Below are 25,955 nucleotides of genomic sequence, written 5' to 3' on the forward strand. Positions count from 1 at the left end.
TTCCCTCATTTTCTTCACGGGGAGAAAGTTGCAGTCTTGTGGATCATCACATTTGCTTTTTTTTCTCATAGTCAGTTAATACATTTAGGTGTAAAGAAAACGGAATGGGTTTACAAGAACCTGTTTGATAAAACTGGTATTGCTTTTGGAATGCACGTCATCATGAAACAGAAGAGTAAATTAATATTTTATCTTCGACTTTAGTGGATTATTTCCATTTGCTCACAACGAAAGTGAATGAAAATTTAAAAAAAATATCATACAACATTCGGTCGCGGAAGTTTCATTAATCAACGTTTTAAACATGTTTTCTATTGTATTTAGCTATAGATTTATTCAAATCATTTGAATGAATTCGGGAAAGTCACATGTATATTTTATCGCTTCTCAGTACACTTTAACACGCATAAATTACTTGCTACATTAAACTTTTCTAGTAAACTTACAACAAATATTAATCAATTATACAAAATAAGTTTTTAAAAACACCAAACAAACAAAATTCAAGCTGAACGCACGTTTTTCTGACCGTACAGCTGTGTATATAAAGAATATCGGGGGATAAGATGGCGCAACTGCCCTTTTGGTTTAGTCGTAAAATACAATTTCAAATTTAGCATTTTTTCAAATAAATATATTTGATATGTTATTATACAAGTTTACAAAATGGTAATTTCTAACTCTTATTCAGTTTGAAATATTTCAAAAAGATAAGAAAAAAATAATAAATCTTTAAGTTTTGGTGGTATCGAACCCACAACCTAAAAACCCAAGTTCTATAAAGTTTCCTAATGGCTGGTGCTCTAACCACTGAGCCATTTCATTCACAACACAAGTGCGTTGTTTAAATGCTATATGAGACTATGACCACGGATTTACGGACTTGTATTATATTTCTAAAACGTTCAATTGTTGAGCTACAAAATGACATTTTTGAACTGTAGTGGGTCATCTCTTCACATTTTTATTGAGTTCAATCGGTTTAAATTCCATTAAACCACATTTAGACAGTAAAAATAAATTTTTGAGCTCAGACCCACTCTATGAAAGAAAATGCATTGAAGTTATAAGAATATAAAAAAAAGTTTTGACACGCATACGCCAGTTTAAATCAATATATTGCAAGTATTTAAAATATTTAAAGATTACAACCCGATGTTACGTTAAATATACATTGTTTTTAATTATTTTTTTTAAAGTATCAGATTTAATAATATTTTAATTTTGCCGTATCTAATCATTCCTCATATGGGCATTTTACACGCCTTATTCACCCATCTTCTTTGATTTTATTCTTTGCATGTACTAGACAATAGATCTAGGGTTCGCAAATCCCGGCAATATTTTCGGAAAGCTATATTTCTGTAGCTCAGCAGAATTCTAGAGTCATCTATGAAGCATATTTTTTTGCCTTCATGTTTCATTATTTATCGCAAATATAGCATGGATGTATACGCTACGGCCGATGTAGCATTGCGTTAAGTGATGACACTTTCTAACCGGTGTGTATTTCAATTGTGAGTCGCAACAAACTGGCGCATTTATATATGCCCGCCTATTTGTAAATGCATGTTGACAAAATGCTGCTTACACTCGGAGACAAATGTCGAAGAAAGTTCATAATAGAGTTGTACTCGCGAGTTAAAAAATATTTGAGAACAAACGGGGCGATGTTTACGTAAATATGTAAATAATGTTATCTGTTAGTGAAAAAATGCCCCCAAACCAAAGAAAAGATTTTCTAATACATTTAGCAGGGACGGGCGCATATGAATTAATGTCATTATTTGTACCTCGCTCATCGAATTGCGTTATTCAGTTCATTGTAAAAAAAATTCGACAGAAACTGTTTAGTTAACAAAATTATTATATCTTACATTACCGTTCACAATGTACCATAAATGTATATGGAATATCGCATGTTTTTTCTCACAAAAAAGCTAGCGTTTGCTGCAAATAAAAAATACACGAGCTGACACGCCGTAAAATCCATAAGACGTTTTACAGCATATGTAAAAAAAATCTGAACAAAAAATCTTTGAAACATCGTAAAATGTAGTTTATAAACATTTAAAATGGCGACTCAATTTGCACGTGAATTTTACAATCCGACGTCGATTAGCATGTTTGAGAGAAAGTCAGCAGCAAGTAAAGCGTCAACATCTGCAGTAAATATTGTCTGATGAATATTGAGGTGCCTGTAATAAAATTAATGTTTCTACAGACTGAGTGAGGTACAAAATAAGGTACATTGTAAATCACAGGTCAGTCGAAAATTTAACACATTTGTATCTAAATTAAAAGTTTTTTGTGTGTTTGAAAACACATGCACACTTGTAGAAGAAACTGTGCCATTGATCGGTTGAAGTTCAATAAAATGTAATTTATGTAATATTCATTGTCAGTATCTGTTGTGAAATCTTTGGAATAAGCTACAACAACAAAAATATGCTGCTCAACTAAAACTAATGCGTTGAAAATGGCTGAATTTATCGATGAAGCATAATTGCTGAAATATGAAATGGCAAACCAGTTTAAAAAGTGTGTTTCTGACAATTATTTATATCATAAAAAAACAAGAAGCAATTATTGTGAGATCTCTTGACCAATTATCGCAGTGATATAGTTTATGTAGTCCTGATAAAGAGTTAAACGTCAAAACTGTCAGTTGGTGCTTATATTATTAATACCGCGTAAGCAGATAGGGTAACGGCTCATTTAAAATAAAACACAATTTCATTCATTATTTAAATGTATGTACAAAATAATTAGCAGCTATAATGCTTAAAATATCTGATAAGATTAAAATTAGTTCTCATACTGAAATCGACACGTAGATAAAACATTGTCTGTATAACACTGCATACATGTACCTAACAGAGTTATCGTTCGTTATCCGCTAGGGTCCCCGTGAGAAATACTCTTCCGGTCAGGACCGTAGCAATAGACCGTGGCTATTTATAGCCACCGTCTAAGGGTAACGGCTCATTTAAAATAAAACACAATTTCATTCATTATTTAAATGTATGTACAAAATAATTAGCAGCTATAATGCTTAAAATATCTGATAAGATTAAAATTAGTTCTCATACTGAAATCGACACGTAGATAAAACATTGTCTGTATAACACTGCATACATGTACCTAACAGAGTTATCGTTCGTTATCCGCTAGGGTCCCCGTGAGAAATACTCTTCCGGTCAGGACCGTAGCAATAGACCGTGGCTATTTATAGCCACCGTCTAAAAATTAAGTTTGTTAACAGAACCTTTTGATTCCTGATATTTAAAGATAAACTCTCTCATCCACTGAAAGGAATTGTTGTTCTGGAATCATCATGTGTATTTGCTTGGTCTATTTCTATACCATCCTCACTGATTGCTTGTTGTTTGACAGATGGTCCCTGCATGGATGGAGCAACATGGACTGCTGGATCCAGAGAACAGTAGTTTATTTGTCACCTGTGGAGACTGGGACCTCAAGACAATGTGAGTCTTTGTTAGATGTAACACGTATGTACAGAGTGGGGCCTCTGAAATATGTGTTATTGTTTGAGGTAACATGTAGGTCCAGAGTAGAATGTCTGTGAGTAGAATGTCTTTGAGTCTTTGTTAGGGGTAATTTGTATGTACAGTATAGGGCCTCAAGAAGATGTCAAGTCTTTGTGGGACATAGCACCCATCTCCATAGTAGAACCTCTCAATAGATGGGAGTCTTCGTTGGAGTTAATATGTACGTACAGAGTAGGGCCTCTGGAATATATGTGTGTTTGTTGGAGGTAACATGTATGTACAGAAAGGGACCTCTAAACATGCTTGTGTTTGTTTTGGGTAGCATATATGTATAGACTACGACCTCTCAATCAACATGAATGTTTCTAGAGTCTGTAACTTGACATACCGGTATGTCTTGAAGGTCATGACTGGGTTGGGGTAATATTGGTCATTACGGGATATGAATCAGGATATGTAATACTGTAGATTCCTAATTAAATGCGAGGAATTTATATCTGCGTAAAATCGCGAGAAGCACCCCTAATTAAATGCGAGGAATTTATATCTGCGTAAAATCGCGAGAAGCACCCCTCGCGGATTTTAAAACCTCGCCATTTTTTTTTAAGAGTTGAGAACTACAAGAAATATGGATAAAGGATCCGCGTTAACGATTTTATATTCTCACGATTTAATACAAATCAGCGGGATCGCGGTATTAAGTACTCGCTTTTTAAATTATTGTTGTTTATTGTATTTACTGTATATCATGTCAGAAGCATATCTTCTTCAGTTTGTCTCTCTGCAAAATGAATTGTTAATATTTTGAATTGTTAGGCAAACGTTTTTTTATTAGTTGGATTACGGATCCGCCGACTAAATTTATTTGACTTTTAGAAAAAAAATAAAATGCACTTTTTTTACTGACCGACATAAATTAAAAGAAATACAAAAAATAAAATGACAGGTGAAAAATATCAATAAAAACCACATAAATTGGTTTCATTCACGAAAAAAATACCTTAACTTTTACACTTTCAGTTTTAAAATTGATTGGGTTTGGAATGCGGACTTCTCTATCACACACGTGCCTTGTTGACTAACGGTGGTTTGTGTTTTATCATTTAAATGGCATACTTTCACATATCTGTCATTTGCAAAAATGACATTAAACTGTCGTTTAAGACCTTGAAACAGTGTTGTCCCACACATACTGTGGGGCAAGCGGTGTCAGAAGTTATTGAAAGGGAAAGAACCCACTTATTATGTTTTGAAGTTTTGGAAATAAAGACTTCAGACAGAAGTACAGTAGGTTTTTTTTTCGTTTTTTTTTTTTTTCGACCTACTGACCCAATTTTTTAAATAAAAAATCCGTAATCCAATTTAAAAAAAATTTTTCGCCTTAATATTTTTATCAGGGGAAGGATAAATCGAACTGTGAGTAAACATTAGGGAATGTAACAAGAAATAGTTTTGTAGATTAAACACCTTTTTATGTGTTCAACAGGTTACCTTCACAGTGTTCATACCTAAAGAAACAACCAGCAGATTATTTCCATAAATGGTGCAACATTAAAAAGGTATAGTACTCCAGATTATAAGGCAGCATGACATCATACCACAGGACTACTACATCAACCATGTCTATCTATTATACAGTACAGTATCACAGTCATTTCTATCACCCAGCATGGAATTCTATGACCATGTATGTAATAAAGAATATTGTAATGTCACACCTCATAGGAAAAAATTATCTTGTTTTGTGTTCATAAACTTGAAATCTAAAATGTAAAATGGAAATAATTCTTTATTTAAGTTCTTTCATATACCGTACATGAACTAATGGACTGGTACCATCAAAATACTTTCCAGTATATTGAATCAGCAGCTTTATATTGACAGGCTTTCTGTGATGTCACCTCAAAATTTCCTAGGGGAATGATGGAAATGTTGACTGTCCTAGGAATTCCCCACACAGGACGGCATCACAGTGGAATAGGTAAAGAATCTATACAATACCAAGAAGGAACAATCTCAACATAGGGTACCACCGCTATACAATCCCAACATAGGGTATAACCACTGTATAATTACAACATAGGGTACAACCACTGTACAATCCCAACATAGGGTATAACCACTATACAATTCCAACATAGGGTACCACCACTTTACAATCCCAACATAGGGTACCACCATATACATTCCCAACATACGGTATAACCACTATATAATTCCAACATAGGGTACCACCACTACACAATCCCAACATAGGGTACCACCATATACATTCCCAACATACGGTATAACCACTATATAATTGCAACATAGGATACCACCTATATATATTTCCAACATAGGGTACCACCACTATACAATCCCAACATAGGGAATAACCCCTATATAATTCCAACATAGGATACCACCTATATATAATTCCAACATAGGGTATAACCCCTATATAATTCTAACATAGGGTATTACCACTATACAATTCCAACATAGGGTACCACCACTACACAATCCCAACATAGGGTACCACCATATACATTCCCAACATACGGTATAACCACTTTATAATTCCAACATAGGGTACCACCACTACACAATCCCAACATAGGGTACCACCATATACATTCCCAACATACGGTATAACCACTATATAATTGCAACATAGGGTACCACCCCTATATATTTCCAACATAGGGTACCACCACTATACAATCCCAACATAGGGAATAACCCCTATATAATTCCAACATAGGATACCACCTATATATAATTCCAACATAGGGTATAACCCCTATATAATTCTAACATAGGGTATTACCACTATACAATTCCAACATAGGGTACCACCACTACACAATCCCAACATAGGGTATTACCACTATACAATCCCAACATAGGGTATAACCCCTATATAATTCCAACATAGGGTACCACCACTATACAATTCCATCATAGGGTACCACCACTATACAATCCCAACATAGGGTATTACCACTGTACAGTTCCAACATAGGGTATGGATATGTGAAGCCTATACATAAACAAATGTACTTAACTATATGGGCCATTAAAAGATACCACAGAAGTGGAATAGATAAAACATCTGTAAAATTTCTATCAAAAAGAAAGAGTACTGGTAAATTGAAATTTGCATGGTGGTACATGAGGATGGCAGGGAAACTATTTTATGTTAATTTCAAAAGATTGTCTAGAAACAAAAATAAGGTTTATTTGCTATAATTTTACAAAGGAAAATATAGATACATAGTATATGTATAGGGGAATCTATTGGTGTTTATATGGAATGAAAGGCGTGACACTGGCATCTTTCTGGCATACTTTTGCTGTAATTTTAAGCCTTTGAAAACTACACAGAAAGAGGTCTAATATTTTGTATGACCTCAAAGGTTATTGTGGTCCATATCCTTAAAATCTCTCAAGATTATGATATTTCTTTTGTCAATAAGTGGGATCAAAGTATTTTAGAATGTGATCAAAGTTACCCGATATGCAAGATTTTTGTCATATTGGCATGATATGAAATTTTAAGGAGATGTAGATTAAAGATATTCTTCATGCTTCGAGGAGTTATGTTAATTTCCTGATACATGTACATGTCACAATACAATTCAGGAATGAGGAAGACATGATTTTAATAAAGCAAAACACCTAAGTTTTACACTGTAATTCAATGACCTATGGAGACAACAAATAAAAAAAATGTTTTGCTTTAATCTTTATTTGATGTTTTTCTTCATAATTAATTTATTGTTGTGTCCATACAGATGATTGTACAAACATAGGGAACATTGCAAAGGAGCTGATAAGAAGAGGCCATGTTTTCAAGCAGACATACTACCGACATCCTTAACCTCTGACAGAGAACAAGAAATTAACCTCTGAAGGAATGGCTGAACGTGCTCGGGGCCCAGACTGTCTAAATACACCTCAGTAGCGTGTGATTTGAAGTGTTTACGCTGTGACCGACTGTATAACGGATCATAGTGTTCCGTCAGCAGAGCCTCCACAAACTCTGGCCACTGCTGTCTCTCCCCCAGAGTTATCCAGTCCATCACTCTAGAACCACTGTGATGTTTTTGAAGTTTTAATAACTGTTCTTTTGTAAATTGAAAATTTTCAATATAGTCTGGATAAATCTGTATGATGTGTTGTATTCTTTCTTCTAAAGGTAAAGTTATCTTAAAATACTGCGATTTTCCCATTTCTTTGTGTAATACACTAGGTACATGTAATTTTCCAATCTTAACACTCTCGGATTCCATCCAGACAACTTTATCAGGATTAAATCTCCGCAGTCTATCCACAATCAAGGAGTCGAACCATTTCTGTGATGGCTGCGATCCATTTATGTCCCATCCCAGAACGGAACCCTTGTGATTAGCTAGACCCTCCAGGTCTAGAACTTGTTCACCAAGGGCAGATAACTGAGATAAAAGATGGGTCTTCCCCGAGCCTGTTGGACCTAAAGAAACACAGAAAAGAAAGTTGTAATCAGGAAGCTAAATCAGATACCAGTATATTAGATCATCAAATAATTTGTTTTGATTGTAAACAAGGGTTGTTTTAGTATTTTTATTTATCTACATACATGTCATGCAGGTATTTACTTCTGACATTAACTATGTCTTGTTTTCTTGATGATTTCAAATTCTGAAGTAAAACTAAAAATTACATTTCATAGATAAGAGGATAAATTGGCCGGCTCTTAGGTTTACCTGATAAGACCTTGAAGGTGAACTGTGTAGGTAGCTTTTCTAAACATTCCTTAACTTTGGCTTTATAAGTTTTGTATCCTTTTTCTAAAACAAACACATTAAATCCAATCTGTGCCATCACTATGGCAACACTTTGTGATCTCTGACCTCCCCGCCAACAGTAAATCAAGGGAGAGTACTCCTTTGGTTTTTCTGTTACATGGTCGTGAATTATTTGACTGATATTTTTTGTCACTAATTGAGCTCCATAAATCCGTCCTTTGAATGAATCCTCAGAATACAGTTTCCCGACCTCATGTCTTTCTATGTTACTCAGAACAGGGAGATTTATGGCCCCTGGAATGTGATCTTCTTTGTATTCATCGGGTGAACGGACATCGATCACTTCATTGACGTTTGGGTTGAATGGATCTGCAATTACCACAGGCAATCGAGACTTGGAGAAATGACGAAAAAACTGAGAGAACACTCGGCATTGTAAACGACTGCATGGAAGAGAAGGCATCTGTAAAAGATTACAAAACAGTAGAGTTAACATTTTTTACTGGTATTATCGCGAGTTCTGTTCTTATGAACTAACACATAAGTCAAATTTAAGGGATTAAGGGACACGTCGAATGTTGCTTCATAATTCCTAGTCTTTAACAAAGAGTCTATTTGGCTAAAACTACATGAAAAATAAAATTAGGCACAAATTCTAATTGATAAAAACATCAGTAGGTTAGAATGTTGGTAAAAATATCAGTTTAAATATTACAAATATAAGATTTTATGCTATATGTTGCTCATCTTGAAACATCATCAAATTATATGAAAATAATGTTCTTGGATATTCATACCATTGGATACTGTAGTGTGGTTGACACAATATCGTATATTATATGTTACAAAAATTGAATGATAATCATTTCATATGGAATGTAAGATACAATGTTTATCAACACACTTATATTAAATATGATATTGAATCCTATGATACTATAAAATATTGTGTCATATGTTATATCATATGATATAATAAATTATTGTAATGATACAATATGATATTATAATATCAAGTTAGACATGATATTGTACATCATATAATATGTTACGGTATTGTGTCTTGTTATACATAATCAATGTATATAATCACATAATACAGATCATAACACATGATACAATATAGTATCATATGATACAGAGAATAATAAATGTCAAATCTGTATCACATCGCATATCAACCCTTCAGCCATCCGGCTGATCAAGGAATGATATCAAGGAATGATATGGGATGTGATACAGATTTTGACATGGATTGTTGTTTTTATTTTATTTGAATTTAGAAAGCTAGTTTTCATTTTTCATGCTGAAAAAACTTACAAGCATATTATTATTATCTTCAAACCGCGTATTTTCGACGTCCAAATGTATTGTGACGTCATCTATACTAAAAAGATTTCAATCAAGACGTCATAATTTCGACTTCAAATATGCATGGAAAAAGAGAATAAGATCCGAGGTAATCCAAATAAAAAGTACAATGGTGTTCCGGAAAGGTAAAATAAAGGGTGTGATAAAGGGTGAAATAAGGGGTATTGATATGAGGTGTGTGATAAAGGCGTGTGCCACTGTTCATATCAGGGGTGCAAAACTCTGTATTTTATACCAAGTATGTAATAAAATATAATATAACAGAAAACATCACAATATTGTAACTTAATAAATGATATTATATTGTATGATACAATATCATATGATACAATTATTATATTAAGTATCATTGATACAATATTGTATCATTTGATACAATTATAATATATATTGCAATAAAATATGATATATTATCATGTGATAAAATAATAATTACATAATACAATATCAGGCTTGGGGTAATGCTAAATGTAATGGTAATGCATTGCAATGCATTACAAGTTTTCAAAGTAATGCTAGTAATGTGTAATGCCACAAAATTAGCATTACAAGTAATGGTAATGAAATGCATTACCTTCAAAAATCTAGTGTAATGCTGGCATTACATGGCATTACTTTGCATTACTATGCTTATTTATGCATGTTCACTTTTAAAAATGTGATAAATAAATGAATAGCTGAAATTATATTTGATTAAAATTATTTTAAAGAAGAAAGAAATAATTCTTTAGATAAAAATGTTTTAGTTGTAGTATAAAAAAGATTTTTAAAATGTTCATTTTATTGAATTGTAATATTACTAGATATAACAACACAATTCCTTAACATTTTAAGAGTGTTGTAATTAAGAGTGTGAAATCATTTAAACAATATACTCCAATTAGTTTTCTTGTCAATATAGAATGTGTCAACAACTATGCCCTCAGGATAATCCAAGTATCAAAACAATCTATTGTTATAAGAAGTGCTAAACACCCCAATCCCCTTCCCTTGACTATGTCCCAATAGAATAGAGGACAGACATGCACCTTTAATTTAAAAACAAAATGAATGCACTGTCCATCCATGATGAAAATCAAAATCACTTCCAATATTATAACCAATTTGAAAGTAATCTCTCTCTCTCTCTCTGTGTTGTATATTTAAGTACATTAGTTTGCACTGATATAAAATACAAGATTCATGTAATTTTCTATTATTGCACTTCATATATATCCTAAGATAAAGATTGCCAAAAAGTTTTTCACAGCTTATACTGCTCATGTAGAACGATTATTTAGTATAGCTGGGAAGATTTTCAAACCTAACAGGATGCAGTTAAAAGCTGAACCCTTTGAAAATTTAATGATTATAAAGTGCAACAGCAATCTTTTGTCTTATTAAAGTGTCCTCAATATAAAGAAATTTGATTACGATATATTAAGAAATATTACTGGGAAAAACCCTCTGTTTATAAATTAATACAATTAAGTGTCCAAAATTATAAAGATTTGTGTAATCTAGGGAAATACCTCTATTTAGCTTTTAATAACAGCAACGTTATATCATAATATGTTTTCTGTTATGCACGTACTTCTGTGTCTCTATTTCATACCTGACATTGTACCATGTCAAATGTCCATAAATATCAATTAACTACCGTAGTTATGTGGTATGTTGTTCATAATGCCATAAGATGATTATATATTGAGCAAATAAAGAATGAATCTTGTATAAGTCGTAACATTTGAACCTGATACTGAACATGAACCTGTAGATATGTTATAGTGTGTTTTAAATTTGAAACATTTGCAAAAAACTCTTTATATAGCTTTACTTTTTTAAAACAAAGTAATGGTAATGCATTACTTTACTCATGCAATGGTAATGTAATGCATTACTTCAAGAAATCAAGTAATGGTAATGGTAATTTAATGCCAAAATTCATGAAGTAATGGTAATGTAATGCATTACTTTACAATGTAATTCGCCCTAAGCCTGTACAATATCATATTTTACAAGATCATATCACATTTTACAATATCATATCATAATACATATACATGTATCTATAACAATATCATATATTTAAGATCAAACGCATCTATCAAACCAGTTTGAATGAGGTAGGTTTTTTATCATCTTTGAAAATGGAGATTAGGCTCTGTATTAGAAGCTAGATTTATCTATATTATAGTTTAATTAACCATGCAAGTTTGAAATAGTACTATTATCTACATCGTCGGAAACCCACGGCCAGTCTCGCATACACAGTAAACGAATGCGAGACTGGCCATGGGTTTTCGACGATGTACATTGTATAAACTATTGAACATGTCACCTTTTCCAAAAAAACTAAATCTCCAGCATTTGAAACCTATGGCTCTGATTTAGCATCCACGCCTGTGGTGTGCATCAGAATCACAAGATGCATCATCTATTCAAATCTGATCAACACTGAACAAATAATAACTAAGATTTTTTTTTATCAAAGGGAACCTGCTCCAAAAACTTTAACCAGCTCAAAAAACCTTAACCTCATTCAGCATCCGAAACCTATGGCTCAGATTCAGCATTCAAGCCTGTCAAATGGATAAGTATCATAAGTTAAACCATCCATGTAAGTTTGGGGAAGTTAGGATCAGTAATAACTAAGATATAATCATCAGAGGTCACCTGCTTCAAAAACCTTAACCTCATTCAGCATCCAAAACCTATGGCTTAGATTCAGCATTCAAGCCTGTCAGGTGCATCAGTATCAATATACAAACCATCCATGAAGTATGGTGAAATTAGGACCAGTAATAACTAATATATGATCATCAGAGAGCACCTGCTCCAAAAACTTTAACCAGCTCAGAAAACCTTTACCTCATTCAGCATCCGAAACCTATGGCTCAGATTCAGCATTCAAGCGCCTGTCAAAAACATCAGCATATCATAAGATGCACCATGAGCCATGCAAGTTTGGTGAAATTGGGACTAGTAATTATCAGAGGGCACCTGCACCAAAAACTTTAACCTGCTCCAAAAACCTTAACAACCCCCAACATCTGAAATCCATGGCCCAGATTCAGCATCCAAGTTTTTCAAGTCCATAAGTAGGTCCAGATGCAGCATCGATGCAAGTTTGGTGAAGATAGGACAAGATATAACCTTGATACAGGATCTGCAACAATTTAAAAACCTTAACCAAGTCTGGACGCCGACGTCGGGTGAATAGCATAAGCTCCCCCTGACTTCGTCTTGAGAAGCTAAAAATGTCTAGATTATCTGTTTTGGAAATTGCCCCTCTAATTCACTTCAAGCTTCAATAAACAACTCAAAATAGAAAGTCTAAGGGGGTTTTGCGTTGTATCAGCCATGAAATAGTCCGAATGTTAATATTGAAAAATTGTGCGAGGTATTCCGAGTGAGTTTAGAATAGTGAAAAGATGTAAATATTTCCCATTATAAATATCTGTAAGAAATCTATTTTCGTTTCTATGAACTTTTATGAGTGAAAATTGATTATGTGTCAAATGAGGATATCTTGGATATTTTCTGTTTTATCGATTTCAACTGTATTTCTTTCACCAGTTCACAGAAATGTGTATTTTTCTTAAAATTCATTAAAAAGTGATGGAAGTAATAACTTGGGACAGACTATTTATAGCATCATTTGGACTTGATCATTCATAATGTAAGAGTATGAAAATTGTTGATTTGAATAAATAAATAAAGTTATTGTAATATAAATAAATAAAGTCATTATAATTAATACATCTAAACAGTACACGTATAAAAAGTAAGATCCACCCTCTCTTTTAATTCATACACATGTACATATACCCTTAGGGCAGTACTTGATCATGAGTTGGTCAGTGGATATTTGTGATCTTGGTTTTTATTGGTTGTTTGTGTCAGGTTGAATTTGGTTGGTTTGTATATTTTGCTTTATGTGTTTTACCGCCAAGTTTGACAATCTTTGTCTGGACATTGACCAGAACAGACTATATATTTATATAGAGAAGTAATTTAATTTTGGACCAGACCTTGTTCTTTTTCTGGTAAGTTATATTAAGTATACTAATATCCTATAACACTTACTACTAATAAATTGATTATCCTATAAATTGCAGAAAACATTAATTCAGTCCATGATCACAAACTAATGAGTATGAATGAATTAGAATGAAAAGATATTTTTTTATATGGAATACAGTGTTGATTATAAAGATCAATATTTGGTTTATTTATTATAGTATTAATTGATTCTCAAATCAATTGTATATAAGAATTTTATGAAGATCAGATATTTGATTAAATTGGTCATTTATAAGATCAATTAGATTATATTTCAGTAATAAGTATTTTTAGAATTATTTTGTTCGAATTACAGAATCAGTCAATGTCAATTTAATCTCACCACGCAATCGGTGTATGAGCCTGTTCCCATAGAATGGTGAGAAAGTGTTTTTAAATATTTTTTTAATCTGATTAATATATTTTATGACTTATTTTGGAGAAATGTAATTCATGTACATTATAAGAGTTACCTCCCGCTAAATGTTTAAAGTACAATTATAGTAAGATAATGTAAAAATATTATCTTGATGGAAATACATATATATTGTACTAATGTTATATTTTGATATAAATTATATTATTGTTTTATGATATTTCAGGGCTTAAATATACATTGCAAATTTTAAAGTCACTGTGTCCGGATACGAATAAACGAACCATACAGATATCTTTGTTGTCAGTTATTTTAAACAAAGACTGTAACAACAAAGATATCTGTATGGTTCGTTTATTCGTATCCGGACACAGTGACTTTAAAATTTGCAATGTATATTTAAGCCCTGAAATATCATAAAACAATAATATAATTTATATCAAAATATAACATTAGTACAATATATATGTATTTCCATCAAGATAATATTTTTACATTATCTTACTATAATTGTACTTTAAACATTTAGCGGGAGGTAACTCTTATAATGTACATGAATTACATTTCTCCAAAATAAGTCATAAAATATATTAATCAGATTAAAAAAATATTTAAAAACACTTTCTCACCATTCTATGGGAACAGGCTCATACACCGATTGCGTGGTGAGATTAAATTGACATTGACTGATTCTGTAATTCGAACAAAATAATTCTAAAAATACTTATTACTGAAATATAATCTAATTGATCTTATAAATGACCAATTTAATCAAATATCTGATCTTCATAAAATTCTTATATACAATTGATTTGAGAATCAATTAATACTATAATAAATAAACCAAATATTGATCTTTATAATCAACACTGTATTCCATATAAAAAAATATCTTTTCATTCTAATTCATTCATACTCATTAGTTTGTGATCATGGACTGAATTAATGTTTTCTGCAATTTATAGGATAATCAATTTATTAGTAGTAAGTGTTATAGGATATTAGTATACTTAATATAACTTACCAGAAAAAGAACAAGGTCTGGTCCAAAATTAAATTACTTCTCTATATAAATATATAGTCTGTTCTGGTCAATGTCCAGACAAAGATTGTCAAACTTGGCGGTAAAACACATAAAGCAAAATATACAAACCAACCAAATTCAACCTGACACAAACAACCAATAAAAACCAAGATCACAAATATCCACTGACCAACTCATGATCAAGTACTGCCCTAAGGGTATATGTACATGTGTATGAATTAAAAGAGAGGGTGGATCTTACTTTTTATACGTGTACTGTTTAGATGTATTAATTATAATGACTTTATTTATTTATATTACAATAACTTTATTTATTTATTCAAATCAACAATTTTCATACTCTTACACTAAGAATCAACTGATTAGTCAGAAACACTTAAAAAAAATGGGTACTCAAGATTAAGACAGTCTCTCTCCAATACTAGCATTTGTGTTTTAGGTGGGTTATTATGTTATTGGTCTAACGTACCTCGATCATTCGGCACACCTCGGCAGATTCGTACCTCATCTAACCTCGGCTGTATGACGTACGTCACCATATTGGAACTACTTTTAAAAAAAGATGGCGGCGCCCATAACACCGGTAAAAACTATAGTTGAAATCGGGAAATCGGAGTTCTGCTTATTGTGTAAAAATGAAAGTAAGAGACTACACTGTCTAACCAAATTTAAAGCTACTAAAGAGGATTATGTGAAAAAAATTCAGCAATTCACCGGGCAGACGTTAGAGTTATCTCTGCTCCATAGTATGTGTGTGTGTGAAAGTTGTGTACTTAAATGTCAAAATGCAATTGAGTTCAAGAAAATGTGTTCTGACAACATTTGTCAATTTCACTACAATGTGCAAAGGCGACAAAAACGTATGCCCAAAACACCACCATCAACTCTAAAATCAACTGTGGCAGAGCAAATTGAACATTCTGTGGAGAAACTTAAACACATCAGTTTGGAAGAGGAGAGGAAGCCAAAAAAATCCAAACAAAAATTGTCATTTAACACTTCAGGTAAGTCAGAATCAAAGCAATTTCAATAGAATCAGAAAATCAATACATAAAAAGCATATAACAGAATCAATGCCATCAGCTTTAAATTCACTCACAGTTTTATAATTGAATCAGAAGCAGCAACTGACACACAGGTAATAGACACACCTGACCATGGATACTGTAGGCCTAAACTAGTACAGAGTAAAGAACAGGACGACAAAGTAACAATTTCTGAAATGATGGAGAGGTTCAGTGTTAATGTGTCTCAAAGTATATGTAACTCGGTTGAACAGGTTAGCAGATTTGGTAAAAGTGTATTATTTACCAAGGAAACAGGTGAACTCTGTAAGAGGAATTGGTTTAAGGACATAGCTATTGAGATGAGTGAGAAGTGCCCTGAACTTTTCCAAGTGCTGTTTTCTGCCATAGGTAGGTTATTATCTTTGGATGTCATGGGGAAAAACATTCATTTCATATTTCTTTTTCTTTTTGAAATATGTTTTAGCAGTATTTTAGTCATTGTTTCAATAACAATTAATAAAGGTGATAAGATCTCCATGGAGTCAAAACTTGCCACAATCTCAACAATCTATGGCATGATACTCCACTGTCACAATGTGAAGGCCTGTGCTGTGCAACGCATTTTTACAGCCTTGTGCATAAGATACCATGCAGATAATAAGGTATTTATTTGTTCACCTGCATATGCATTAGTTCATATTATGGCTTATTCAGCTGCTATTTAGCCGGCTGTTATTTAGCAAGTTATGCATGTTGCAATATTTGGCTGTCCAGTATAAATCCATATATGGTTTATTTTAGTTTTGAAATTCTTATAATTTTAAGTAATTATTGAGAATGCCTCTAAGATTGGGGTTCAAATAAGGAGATAAATTGACATCTATAACTCTCTGTTTGCATTTAATCTCTATTAATAATGAAATTTTTAAAATGTATATAATTATATATATAGGAAATGATTAACCACACAATGAAAATGGATTGATCAGGCAGCTGTTGTATTTTGTTATTACTAACCTTGTTCATTCATATATATTGTTATGATAACAACCTAGATATACTCCCTGAACCAGTTCGTAAAAGGCAATGGATTCTGATGGGAAATATGATTATGAGACCACCGTTAGCACTCACCTTGATTAAACCTTACTTCCTTTCAAGTATATTATCTGAAAATAACAATGTGATTAGAAAGTTACCATTAAAATTAATTAAATCTTCAATCATTTGTGAGGGAGAGGGGGATGTGTGAATGTCAGGGAGCATATGTGTAACTTATTTTGTTATGCTATTTTCAATTTTCATTAGTTAGTTCCTTTATACCTTTGATTTTATGAAAACTGAGATGTTTTGAAGACTACCACTGTGATGGTCTATATAGCTGTAAGTATTTCAGGAAATATGTTCTTTTATAGCACCCATGTTCAGTTATCATGAGCCCATTATGATATCGAAAGACACATGTTAATTTCTAAATAAGGATAAAATTGATAATAAATATATTATTATAATATATGTATGTGAATATCATTTATTGACCAATTTCACATATTGGTACATGTAACAAATAACTAGATGAAAAGTTACCATCCCATTTATAAAAAAACTAGTCTTTTAATTTCACTTGAAATATCTTTTTAAGACATATAATTTTTTTATTCAAAACTTTCAGCTTTTAGAAAGACTTAATAAGGTACACTTTACCTTATCACATGAGACAAAGAGGAATTTATTAAAAGACTTTGCAGAATTCTCTGATTTTCGAATCATAGAGAAGGTTTCTGAAGGAAAAGATGGAAAAATCAATGGTGATAATCTTGATATCTACGTCACTACAAATGATATCCGAATGGATAATAAAAATAGGGATTATCACTTTTTTGCATCAGATTTTGTCTTTGACCGGATTAAAACAGAGAATTTGGATAACACAAAAAGTTTGAAAGATATTGGAAACATCACTTGGAAAGACTTTGTTCCAACTTCTGATGAAGACCTTGTATATAAGAAGTCATTACAAATTTTACTTGGTAGAATCATAAGTATGTATGCATCAAAATTTGAATGGATGAAGTCTGTTTTTCCACAGCATATTGAACATGTTCAAGATGATGCTATGTCTCAAAAGTCTGAAGTCTGTTGGATGCCAGTTCTAATGAAGAATGAGACATGTTACTCTGATTGCATTCAGATTATGAAGTCCTATGAAAAACAAATTTTGCAGTGGTATACAAAAGGTGGAAGAGGTAAGAAATTCATCACCAGTCATCAATTCTAATGTATTTGATTTACTTCTTTTAACTTTTCCAAAATTAGATTTAAGACAAATTTTAAATTTATATTCTTGGGATAGAATTATTTAATAAGCTTATTTAGTAGTACACTTGAGCTATGTATGAGGGTTCGATTCCCTCCCTAGGCATAAATGGTTATTAAGCTGGTGCAAAGTGGGCAGATAGCCTAGTGGCCCCGCTTAGCTCAAGTTTTTTTTTTTAACAAACATTTAGCTAATGACTTGGACAAACTGAAGATCCCAGTTGGAGGTGACCAACTGACCAGAGTCAGGTTGCAGGGAGCAAAAGCATGTCAAGATGGTGCACTGACAGCTGCAGATAGATTGGAGCATATGGAACCAATTATTGTGGAAATGTTTCATACATTACAAGATCTGTTGGAGGTAGAAAAATATCTTATGAAATTAATGATCAACATGGTTTTTTTTCTTCTATCAATTAATACATGTACATTCTTTTACTGGTAATATGCCAGTTTTCTAGTATCATTTTCTTGGAAATTTAGAAAATGTACAAGAGGTTTTACAAGACCAGCAGTGGCAGGGACAAAGGAACATTGTATAACTTGAAACTCATCATTGAGAGAAGCAATGTCAATGGAAATGTCAAGAGTCGATTTGAGGTATATCAGTAATTACCGAATTAAAATTCTAAAGTCTATTTGCTGTTGACATGCAGTGTCCAACAATGTGTTTAATTTTAATAATGTAATTTCAAATGTTACTTACAGTTGAGTATACAGAACAACTTTGTTTTACAATATTTATTTCTTTACGTTCTTAACTTCGTTTATTTCCGTTAGTATTCGTATTATCTGGTTTACTTCAATACTGGTTTTTTCATGCACGAGCGCTTTCGCTCTCAGTATAAATAGATTTCCCGGGGAGTATTCGATTAATGCGACGTTCGTTACAAAGTAGTATAGGTTGTCTTTGGTTTTCCCTACCCGCCCTGACCCAAATATGTTTTTTGAGATTAACTAATATTTTGTGTTGCCATTTATTTGTATGTCGTATGCATATTAAAAATGCGATTTGTAACGAGCGCACCAATCCTAAAAAAAAAATCTGTTTTTGTTTTTCAACAAATTAGTCAAGAAAATATTTATTTTCGGAGGAGTGAAACGAGGGAGAAAATAAGTATTGTTCTTCTTTGACATAACAGTGCATAAAATAATCTATTTTAGGCTCACGAAGATTTTGTTCTGACAGTTGGAAATGCCTACCTCTTATCATTTATCATGAACAAATTTGGTATGGAGACATTGGATGCAGAACCTCAACATCCCCTTCTGAAGAATAGAAATATTAAGTTCATGCACAACAAGTATAAGGAGGAAGTTTTCCACACTATCATGGGTGAAATAGTTGAGGACCTCATCTGTACATTTCCAAAACTGGTAAATACCAGTATAGTATACATACTTTCGTCACAGTCAGCAACATTGGGGTGCCTTAGAATTAAAACGATACCACATTTACCATATCTAATCTTAATTAATAATAGTTTGACTATAAATAATGTCACTGAGATCATTTCTTGATACCATATTTCAGTAAGGTATATAGATATAGTAACACATACATGTATCATACAAAGTTTAATTGACAGGTTAAATAAGATGTTAGCAAATGTTATAGAATGACTCATATTTAAACATATTTAATGCCTCCTTTCAGGAGCCCAAGGTATCACTGAATGTAGAAATCTTCAATTCACAATTTACCGTGAATAGTACTGTTGGAGAAGGGAAAATGCTCAAGTTTGAGTTAGTCATTAACAATCAAAAGGTTCTTTTCAATGTTTCCTTGGAGGATGCACAGGAAGGAGTTAATATTGAATTAAACATGTTGAATCGAAGGATTCCAGTCAGGATTTCGATCAATGAAAAGGACAGAGATGATTTACAAAGTTATGTTTTTCAATTTCTTCAATGGTACTTTGTTATTTTGACATTTAAGGATGCAATCAAGGAGGGAGACTCAGATAGAACAAATATAACATTAAAGTTTTGCATCCCCATATTTTTCAGCCACTCAATCTTATCAAAGTATCTTGAAGAGTGTGTTGACTATATCCTAAAAACTGAAGTTCTGCTCACAGAAAAACTAGCTATGAAAGTCAGGTATGGCTCATTTGTGAATTTGACTGGTCATAAAGGAGAAAACAAGGCTGCAGATCTTCAAAAAGAGAACGAAGTTCTTGTCCTTAAAGAACTGATACGTGGACTGGGGTCCAACAAAACTGAAAAAGCCATTGACACCATCACAAAAGCAGCACCTGTTATCCAGGATATTGTTGATAACTTTGATAAAATGTCCAATATTTCCCACAGAAATACACATCACAGAAAACGCTCATCAGAAGGAGATATTAAGTGTATTCTAAAAGTTATTGTTCCGTTAAAGATCTGGAATTACACAGAAGGGAGGACACTAGAAAGTTTTAAGAAAATTAAGAAATCTCCGTTTGATTTTGAAAGATGCCAGTTTAAGGAAGCGATAAACAGAAAAATTCAAAGACTTAAGCGAGGAATATCTGTTCCAGAAAGCAGTGATGAGGAATCGGACCAAGAGTAGAGCTGTCTAGTAAGTAAGCATTTTACATGTATCAATTTTAATGGGAAATTTATTCACAAAATTTATTGGACTACATGTACTTTACAATAGAAATTCAAGTTCTACATGTATACCTTACAGTTTGAACAGCAGTTCTCTCTCTCACCAGAAAAAATGAAATTTTCGAAACCAAAGTAGTTAACCAACATAAGTCTTAAACATTTTTGTTCAGTACAATACATTCTAATCTCCTCTGTCATTCCCTTTCGGTTTTTGGCAATGTCATTTTTATTGAAAAACATTACAGCTGTAGAAGGTTGTCCATTACGTCCGGCACGTCCTATTTCTTGCAAATACTTCTCTAGATTTGTTGGCGGTCTGCAATGAATGATACGTTCAACACTTGGTGCATTCAATCCCATGCCTAGAGCAACTGTCGCCAGAATTAACCTAAGCTTTGGGTTGGTTTTGGTCAGTTCTTGAATTATGATTTGTTTCATCGACTCGGGATAATCTTTATGAAACTGTCCAAAGATCCTATTTTGAGGGATTTGTTCACCATCATAAGCATTATCCTGAAGCTCATACATGAGAAATTGAAAAAAATATCCCATTGCTTCTAGATTTTCAATGTACATGATGGTTACTGGGAATGCATGCATTTTTTCCTTCAGTTCTAGTGCAATTGGGTGGATCAAATCATCATATTTCTCAAATTTTTTAATATTAGGTAATCTGTTTCTAATTTCTAAGAAAATGTTTGGTCTGTCCACATTTTCAGCAACCACAACTGGTGCCTTCAAATTCATTACCTTGGAAAGAGTTTCAGTGGCACTCACAGTTGCTGTTGCTGTTAGGAGTAAATGCATTGCATCCTCGAACACACAGACCACTTCACCAAGGTTCTTAAATGCGGGGCGAAAATTATCTCCCCTGAAATAGGAAATTAAACCAAAAATAAAGCAAAATTTAGCATAAAATAATGGTTTGTTAAATCATTTGAAAATAGTGTTATGCAGCTGAAGCAGAAGGAATTATTTAAAAAAATAACAGTATGAAAAATTAGTTTTTTGAAACAAAGTGGATATCAATCAATGATCATTATATACATGTATGATCATTTTATCTTTTATAAACATATACATGAAATACATGGCTACGTGGGGCCACTAGGCTGTTTGCCCTCTTTGCACCAGCTCTTAATTAAAACTGCCTAGGGAGGGAATCGAACCCTCTTACGTAGCAAATATGTTTTAGATCATCTCCATTATTTACATGAACGCATGTCTTACCTGACTGTCCTTGTGCATATACCTGGTACATTAGTGATTCTCAACTAGACACGAGTCCTTGAAAGTTTTCTTTATTTTCCAACAACATGGTTTCTTTCTTTACCATGTTTACTGTATAAATGTAATAGCCCTGCAAATCAAAGGAGTCTGGGAGTTTCAAGCTCCCACCCCTCTAGATCTGGACATGATGAGATCTCAAATAAATACTATATATTCTTTATCTTACCATTCAGAAACCATGTGGACTTCATCAACAACAATAGCTCCAACAATATCCTGGTACAATTTGGATCGCAGCAGTCTGGAAAACTTAGTTTTAATGAAAGCTTCTGGATGAGAATATATTAAGATGAATTCTCCATTTGCCAGTTGTTCAAATGGAACGTCAGATTCCAGACATTCTGAACTAGTGAAATCAATATCCTCTTCATCATCAATACTTTCTTCATATGTAATACCATGTGTACCTTGAAAGAGGGACATATATACTTACTAATTTATATATTGTTATATTTGTCTATAATGAAATGAAATCGGTATATAAATAACAGAATGATCAATCATTTGACAATGTTAAAATATCTTGTTAGGGCTTGTCCACAGATTATTCCAACTTCATACAGGAAGGTTAACATTGCATCTCTAAACTTACAGCATTTAACAAAAGGTACCTTAATCTTTTTTTTTTTTTTTTTTTTTTTTTTTTTTTGATGAAGTGTTAGTAAGCCAACTGCTTCTACATACATCACGTACATACATCAGAAATTTTTAAGGACACAAAGTATGTTTAAGAAAGCAACGAAAACAATTACATCAATAATGCATATATAATGAACGTTTACTAAGAGAGATAAAAAAATACATATTGAGCACCTTTTTTATTGAGAGAGAGAGAGAGAGAGAGAGAGAGAGGGGGAGAAAAGAGAGAGAGAGAGAGAGAGAGAGAGAGAGAGAGAGAGAGAGAGAGAGAGAGAGAGAGAGAGAGCACTTAGAGTGAGTTAATCACAGGGGTCCAAATTTCCCAGTCTGTATTGAACTTATTCATTTCACTTCTTTCTTTTGCACAGAATTGGAATACTTTATATAACTGTTTTAAATCATTCATAAGGGCATTTACTGTTAATTGGTTTTTCTGGCATCTACTTCTGTATATGTATTTTTTTATCAATATGAGTACAATATTGAACGCTTTTGACTTCACATCATCTAAGACACCAAAAATAAAAGTTTTATTATCAAGGACTATTCTAATTCCTTTAGAGTTGCAAACTCTAACAAATTCTGCTAATAAATGTTGTACCCTTGGACATTCCCATAATAAGTGATATATTGTTTCCTCAGCATCTTCACAAAAGGTACATAGATTAGTATCCACTTTACCAATTTTATACATAAAACTGTTTGTAGTTAATATATAATGGTTTATTCTGTACTGCAACCATTGAAATTTAGAGTCTGAGGTAATAATAAAAGGTAAATGAAATATTGAAATCCATTGTTTTTCTGTAAAAACAAAATGTCTACTCCATTTTTCTTTTCCCACTGGTGTTACATTTGTCTGATTTAATATATCATACATTGGCTTTGAACCTTTTTTTGTTAATACAAAGGTTTTAATATTAAATGGTATAAAAGGTTTGAAAACTTCATTTCTAATGAAGTTGTATTTCCTTAGATCTGAAAGTACAGCTTGTCTTACTCCCATATATGTTAAATAATTCATTTGAATATTAAATTTTCTTTTCAACATTTCAAAATCTAAAAAGTTTTCATTTTCATCAAACAAGTCAATTACACATCTAACTCCTTTAGCATACCATGATTTATAAAAAAAAGACTGATTTCCTATCTTAAATTTATTATTGTTCCACAATGGCTGGCAACAATAATCCTGCCATGATTTTACATTTAAGTTATCTTGGATTTCTTTAAAAGCTATGGTAACTTCCTTCCAAAAATCATTTTTTAACGATTCTTGCATTTGCATAATATAATCTGAACCTGTATTTAATAGCTTTTCTAAATTAATAGAATTTTCCAGCAGTGTTTTCCATTTTGAATTATTATCCTTAATTAATCTCCTAATCCAAGTAGACTTTAATCCTTTAATATAGGAATTTATATCAACCATCCTTAACCCACCATGTTCACTCAATTATTTTAATTTTGGCCCATTTATCTGTAACTGGATTAAAACTTTTCAATGTAATGTTATGTCCTGTGTGTCCCAGGCAGGCATTTTATCAAACTTTTTTAAACTTGGACGAGGCTGCAGACAAGGTGATCCAATATCGCCTTACATTTTTTTATTATGTGCGGAAATATTGTCAATTAAAATTAAAAATAATGAAGATATTACAGGAATCAAAATTAATAACACCCAATATTTAATATCACAATATGCAGATGATACATCAATAATCCTTGATGGAACTGAGAAATCATTAAGGGCAACCATGAAAGAAATAGATGACTATTATAAATTATCTGGTCTTAAAATAAACCAAGAAAAAACTCAGATTGTGTGGATAGGAAGTAAAAAATATTCTGAAGAAAAAATCTGTTCAGAAATGAATTTTCAATGGACAACTCAATTCAAACTTTTGGGCATATATTATGATGTAGATTTAGATAAAATTGTAAAACTTAATTATGACAAGAAACTTGTTAGGATAAAATCTGTAATCGAACAATGGAGCAAACGACACTTGACTCCAATTGGAAGGATAACACTGGTTAAGTCTCTTTTAATTTCACAATTAAACCACTTATTTATAGCCTTACCAAACCCTCAGAGTAAAACATTAAAAGAATTAAACAATATTCTATTCAATTTTATTTGGAATTCAAAATGTGATAAAATTAAAAGACAAGTATGTACTCAGAAGTATGAACAAGGTACCTTAATCTTAACCAACTTTATTTTTCATTAATATCCTCTAATAAATATCATAAAATAGTGATCTCTTACAATAATAATAGCCGTTAAGTATTTACACCCGTTATAAATAGTCAAAGTAAACAGAGTGCACGTACTGACGTATAGTAATATAATATTTAAAAATAAAATATTTAAATACCTGTTATATTCAAATAGCAGGCTTTAACACCCCCTTTCCTTAAGCTCATCACTTGATCAATCATCAAAGAATTCAAAGGGGAAACGACCAACACACACATAGGTTTATCGCGTTGCAGTTTTCGCTGAGTGAACCAAGGCAGTAACTGAAAAATTATGCTTTTACCGTATCCTGTAGGTAATATAGAAATACAGTCGTTTCCGTCATATAGTGTTTTCAATGTCTGTAGCTGTTTTTCTTTGAGAATTATGTGTTTTTCTTGAAATAGAGGACAGTTTTTTAATGCAAACTCGATACACTCATCAAATGACGCCATTTTGAGAACTAATTTTTGTAATCGGCACTGTTTCCGTGTGAGTGATTAAACGGCCGCATTACAAATGTAAGGCGTAGCTACATATCAAATCACATCATACATCCGAGGTTTGATGTAGGATACCGGAATCGGCCGAGGTGCGCCGAATGGTACCTCGATATAAAAAGTCCACGCTTGACATTAGTTCGAGTTTCCTCAATTGTTTTACCGGATATTTCAAAATTACATCTAAAAACAAAACCATTCACTGATGAACTAGTTTCGGAATTGCCAAATATGTATTTATCT

General features: G+C 32.4%; 4 protein-coding genes and 1 long non-coding RNA gene across 12 annotated transcripts in view; 3 read left to right on the forward strand and 2 right to left on the reverse strand.

Annotated features, from left to right (window-relative positions):
- The window catches only part of LOC105327959 (ERI1 exoribonuclease 3), a 12,310-nt gene extending 4,644 nt beyond the window's left edge, over nucleotides 1–7,666 (forward strand). The window contains exons 4-7 of the mRNA XM_011428647.4: nucleotides 3,397–3,488; nucleotides 4,999–5,071; nucleotides 5,397–5,493; nucleotides 7,292–7,666. Of these exons, the coding sequence (XP_011426949.3) occupies nucleotides 3,397–3,488; nucleotides 4,999–5,071; nucleotides 5,397–5,493; nucleotides 7,292–7,377 (348 nt within the window). The 3' untranslated portion in view covers nucleotides 7,378–7,666. The remainder of the gene's footprint in view (nucleotides 1–3,396; nucleotides 3,489–4,998; nucleotides 5,072–5,396; nucleotides 5,494–7,291) is intronic.
- LOC105327975 (tRNA 2-selenouridine synthase) lies at nucleotides 7,230–25,954 on the reverse strand. Of its 5 annotated transcripts, none has more exons than XM_034455554.2 (3): nucleotides 25,821–25,954; nucleotides 8,243–8,747; nucleotides 7,230–7,989 (listed from the first exon to the last, which is right to left on the reverse strand). In XM_034455554.2, exons 2-3 carry the CDS (start codon nucleotides 8,745–8,747, stop codon nucleotides 7,349–7,351), a joined length of 1,146 nt encoding a protein of 381 aa, XP_034311445.2. In that variant the 5' UTR covers nucleotides 25,821–25,954; the 3' UTR covers nucleotides 7,230–7,348. The 5 variants fall into 5 exon arrangements, with proteins under 5 accessions (XP_034311445.2, XP_065922932.1, XP_034311443.2 ...); XM_066066860.1 differs by lacking the exon at nucleotides 25,821–25,954 and adding an exon at nucleotides 12,828–12,968; XM_034455552.2 differs by lacking the exon at nucleotides 25,821–25,954 and adding an exon at nucleotides 12,822–12,968.
- On the forward strand, nucleotides 13,314–14,367 carry LOC136270168 (uncharacterized). Of its 2 annotated transcripts, XR_010707902.1 has the most exons (3): nucleotides 13,314–13,683; nucleotides 14,016–14,078; nucleotides 14,302–14,367. It is a non-coding gene; the product is annotated as an uncharacterized lncRNA (long non-coding RNA). The 2 variants fall into 2 exon arrangements; XR_010707901.1 differs by having other exon boundaries at nucleotides 14,016–14,367.
- On the forward strand, nucleotides 15,615–22,834 carry LOC117687339 (uncharacterized). Of its 3 annotated transcripts, none has more exons than XR_010707899.1 (10): nucleotides 15,615–16,124; nucleotides 16,239–16,535; nucleotides 16,650–17,510; nucleotides 17,800–18,373; nucleotides 18,635–18,804; nucleotides 18,927–19,043; nucleotides 19,608–19,820; nucleotides 20,101–21,009; nucleotides 21,761–21,881; nucleotides 22,505–22,834. XR_010707899.1 is itself a non-coding variant. In XM_066066856.1 (10 exons), the coding sequence occupies exons 4-9, from the start codon at nucleotides 17,496–17,498 to the stop codon at nucleotides 20,998–21,000; spliced, it is 1,989 nt and encodes a 662-aa protein (XP_065922928.1). In that variant the 5' UTR covers nucleotides 15,615–16,124; nucleotides 16,239–16,535; nucleotides 16,650–16,789; nucleotides 17,436–17,495; the 3' UTR covers nucleotides 21,001–21,009; nucleotides 22,505–22,834. The 3 variants fall into 3 exon arrangements, 2 of the variants coding, with proteins under 2 accessions (XP_065922928.1, XP_065922929.1); XM_066066856.1 differs by lacking the exon at nucleotides 21,761–21,881 and having other exon boundaries at nucleotides 16,650–16,789; nucleotides 17,436–17,510; XM_066066857.1 differs by lacking the exon at nucleotides 21,761–21,881 and having other exon boundaries at nucleotides 20,101–21,013.
- On the reverse strand, nucleotides 21,003–25,810 carry LOC136270166 (uncharacterized). Its single transcript, XM_066066858.1, has 3 exons — nucleotides 25,352–25,810; nucleotides 22,498–22,738; nucleotides 21,003–21,912 (listed from the first exon to the last, which is right to left on the reverse strand). The coding sequence occupies exons 1-3, from the start codon at nucleotides 25,665–25,667 to the stop codon at nucleotides 21,102–21,104; spliced, it is 1,368 nt and encodes a 455-aa protein (XP_065922930.1). The 5' UTR covers nucleotides 25,668–25,810; the 3' UTR covers nucleotides 21,003–21,101.
- Nucleotide 25,955: the final 1 nt, after the last annotated feature.

This window comes from Magallana gigas, chromosome 7, assembly GCF_963853765.1.
Source record: "Magallana gigas chromosome 7, xbMagGiga1.1, whole genome shotgun sequence".
In the NCBI taxonomy this organism is placed as follows: domain Eukaryota; kingdom Metazoa; phylum Mollusca; class Bivalvia; order Ostreida; family Ostreidae; genus Magallana; species Magallana gigas.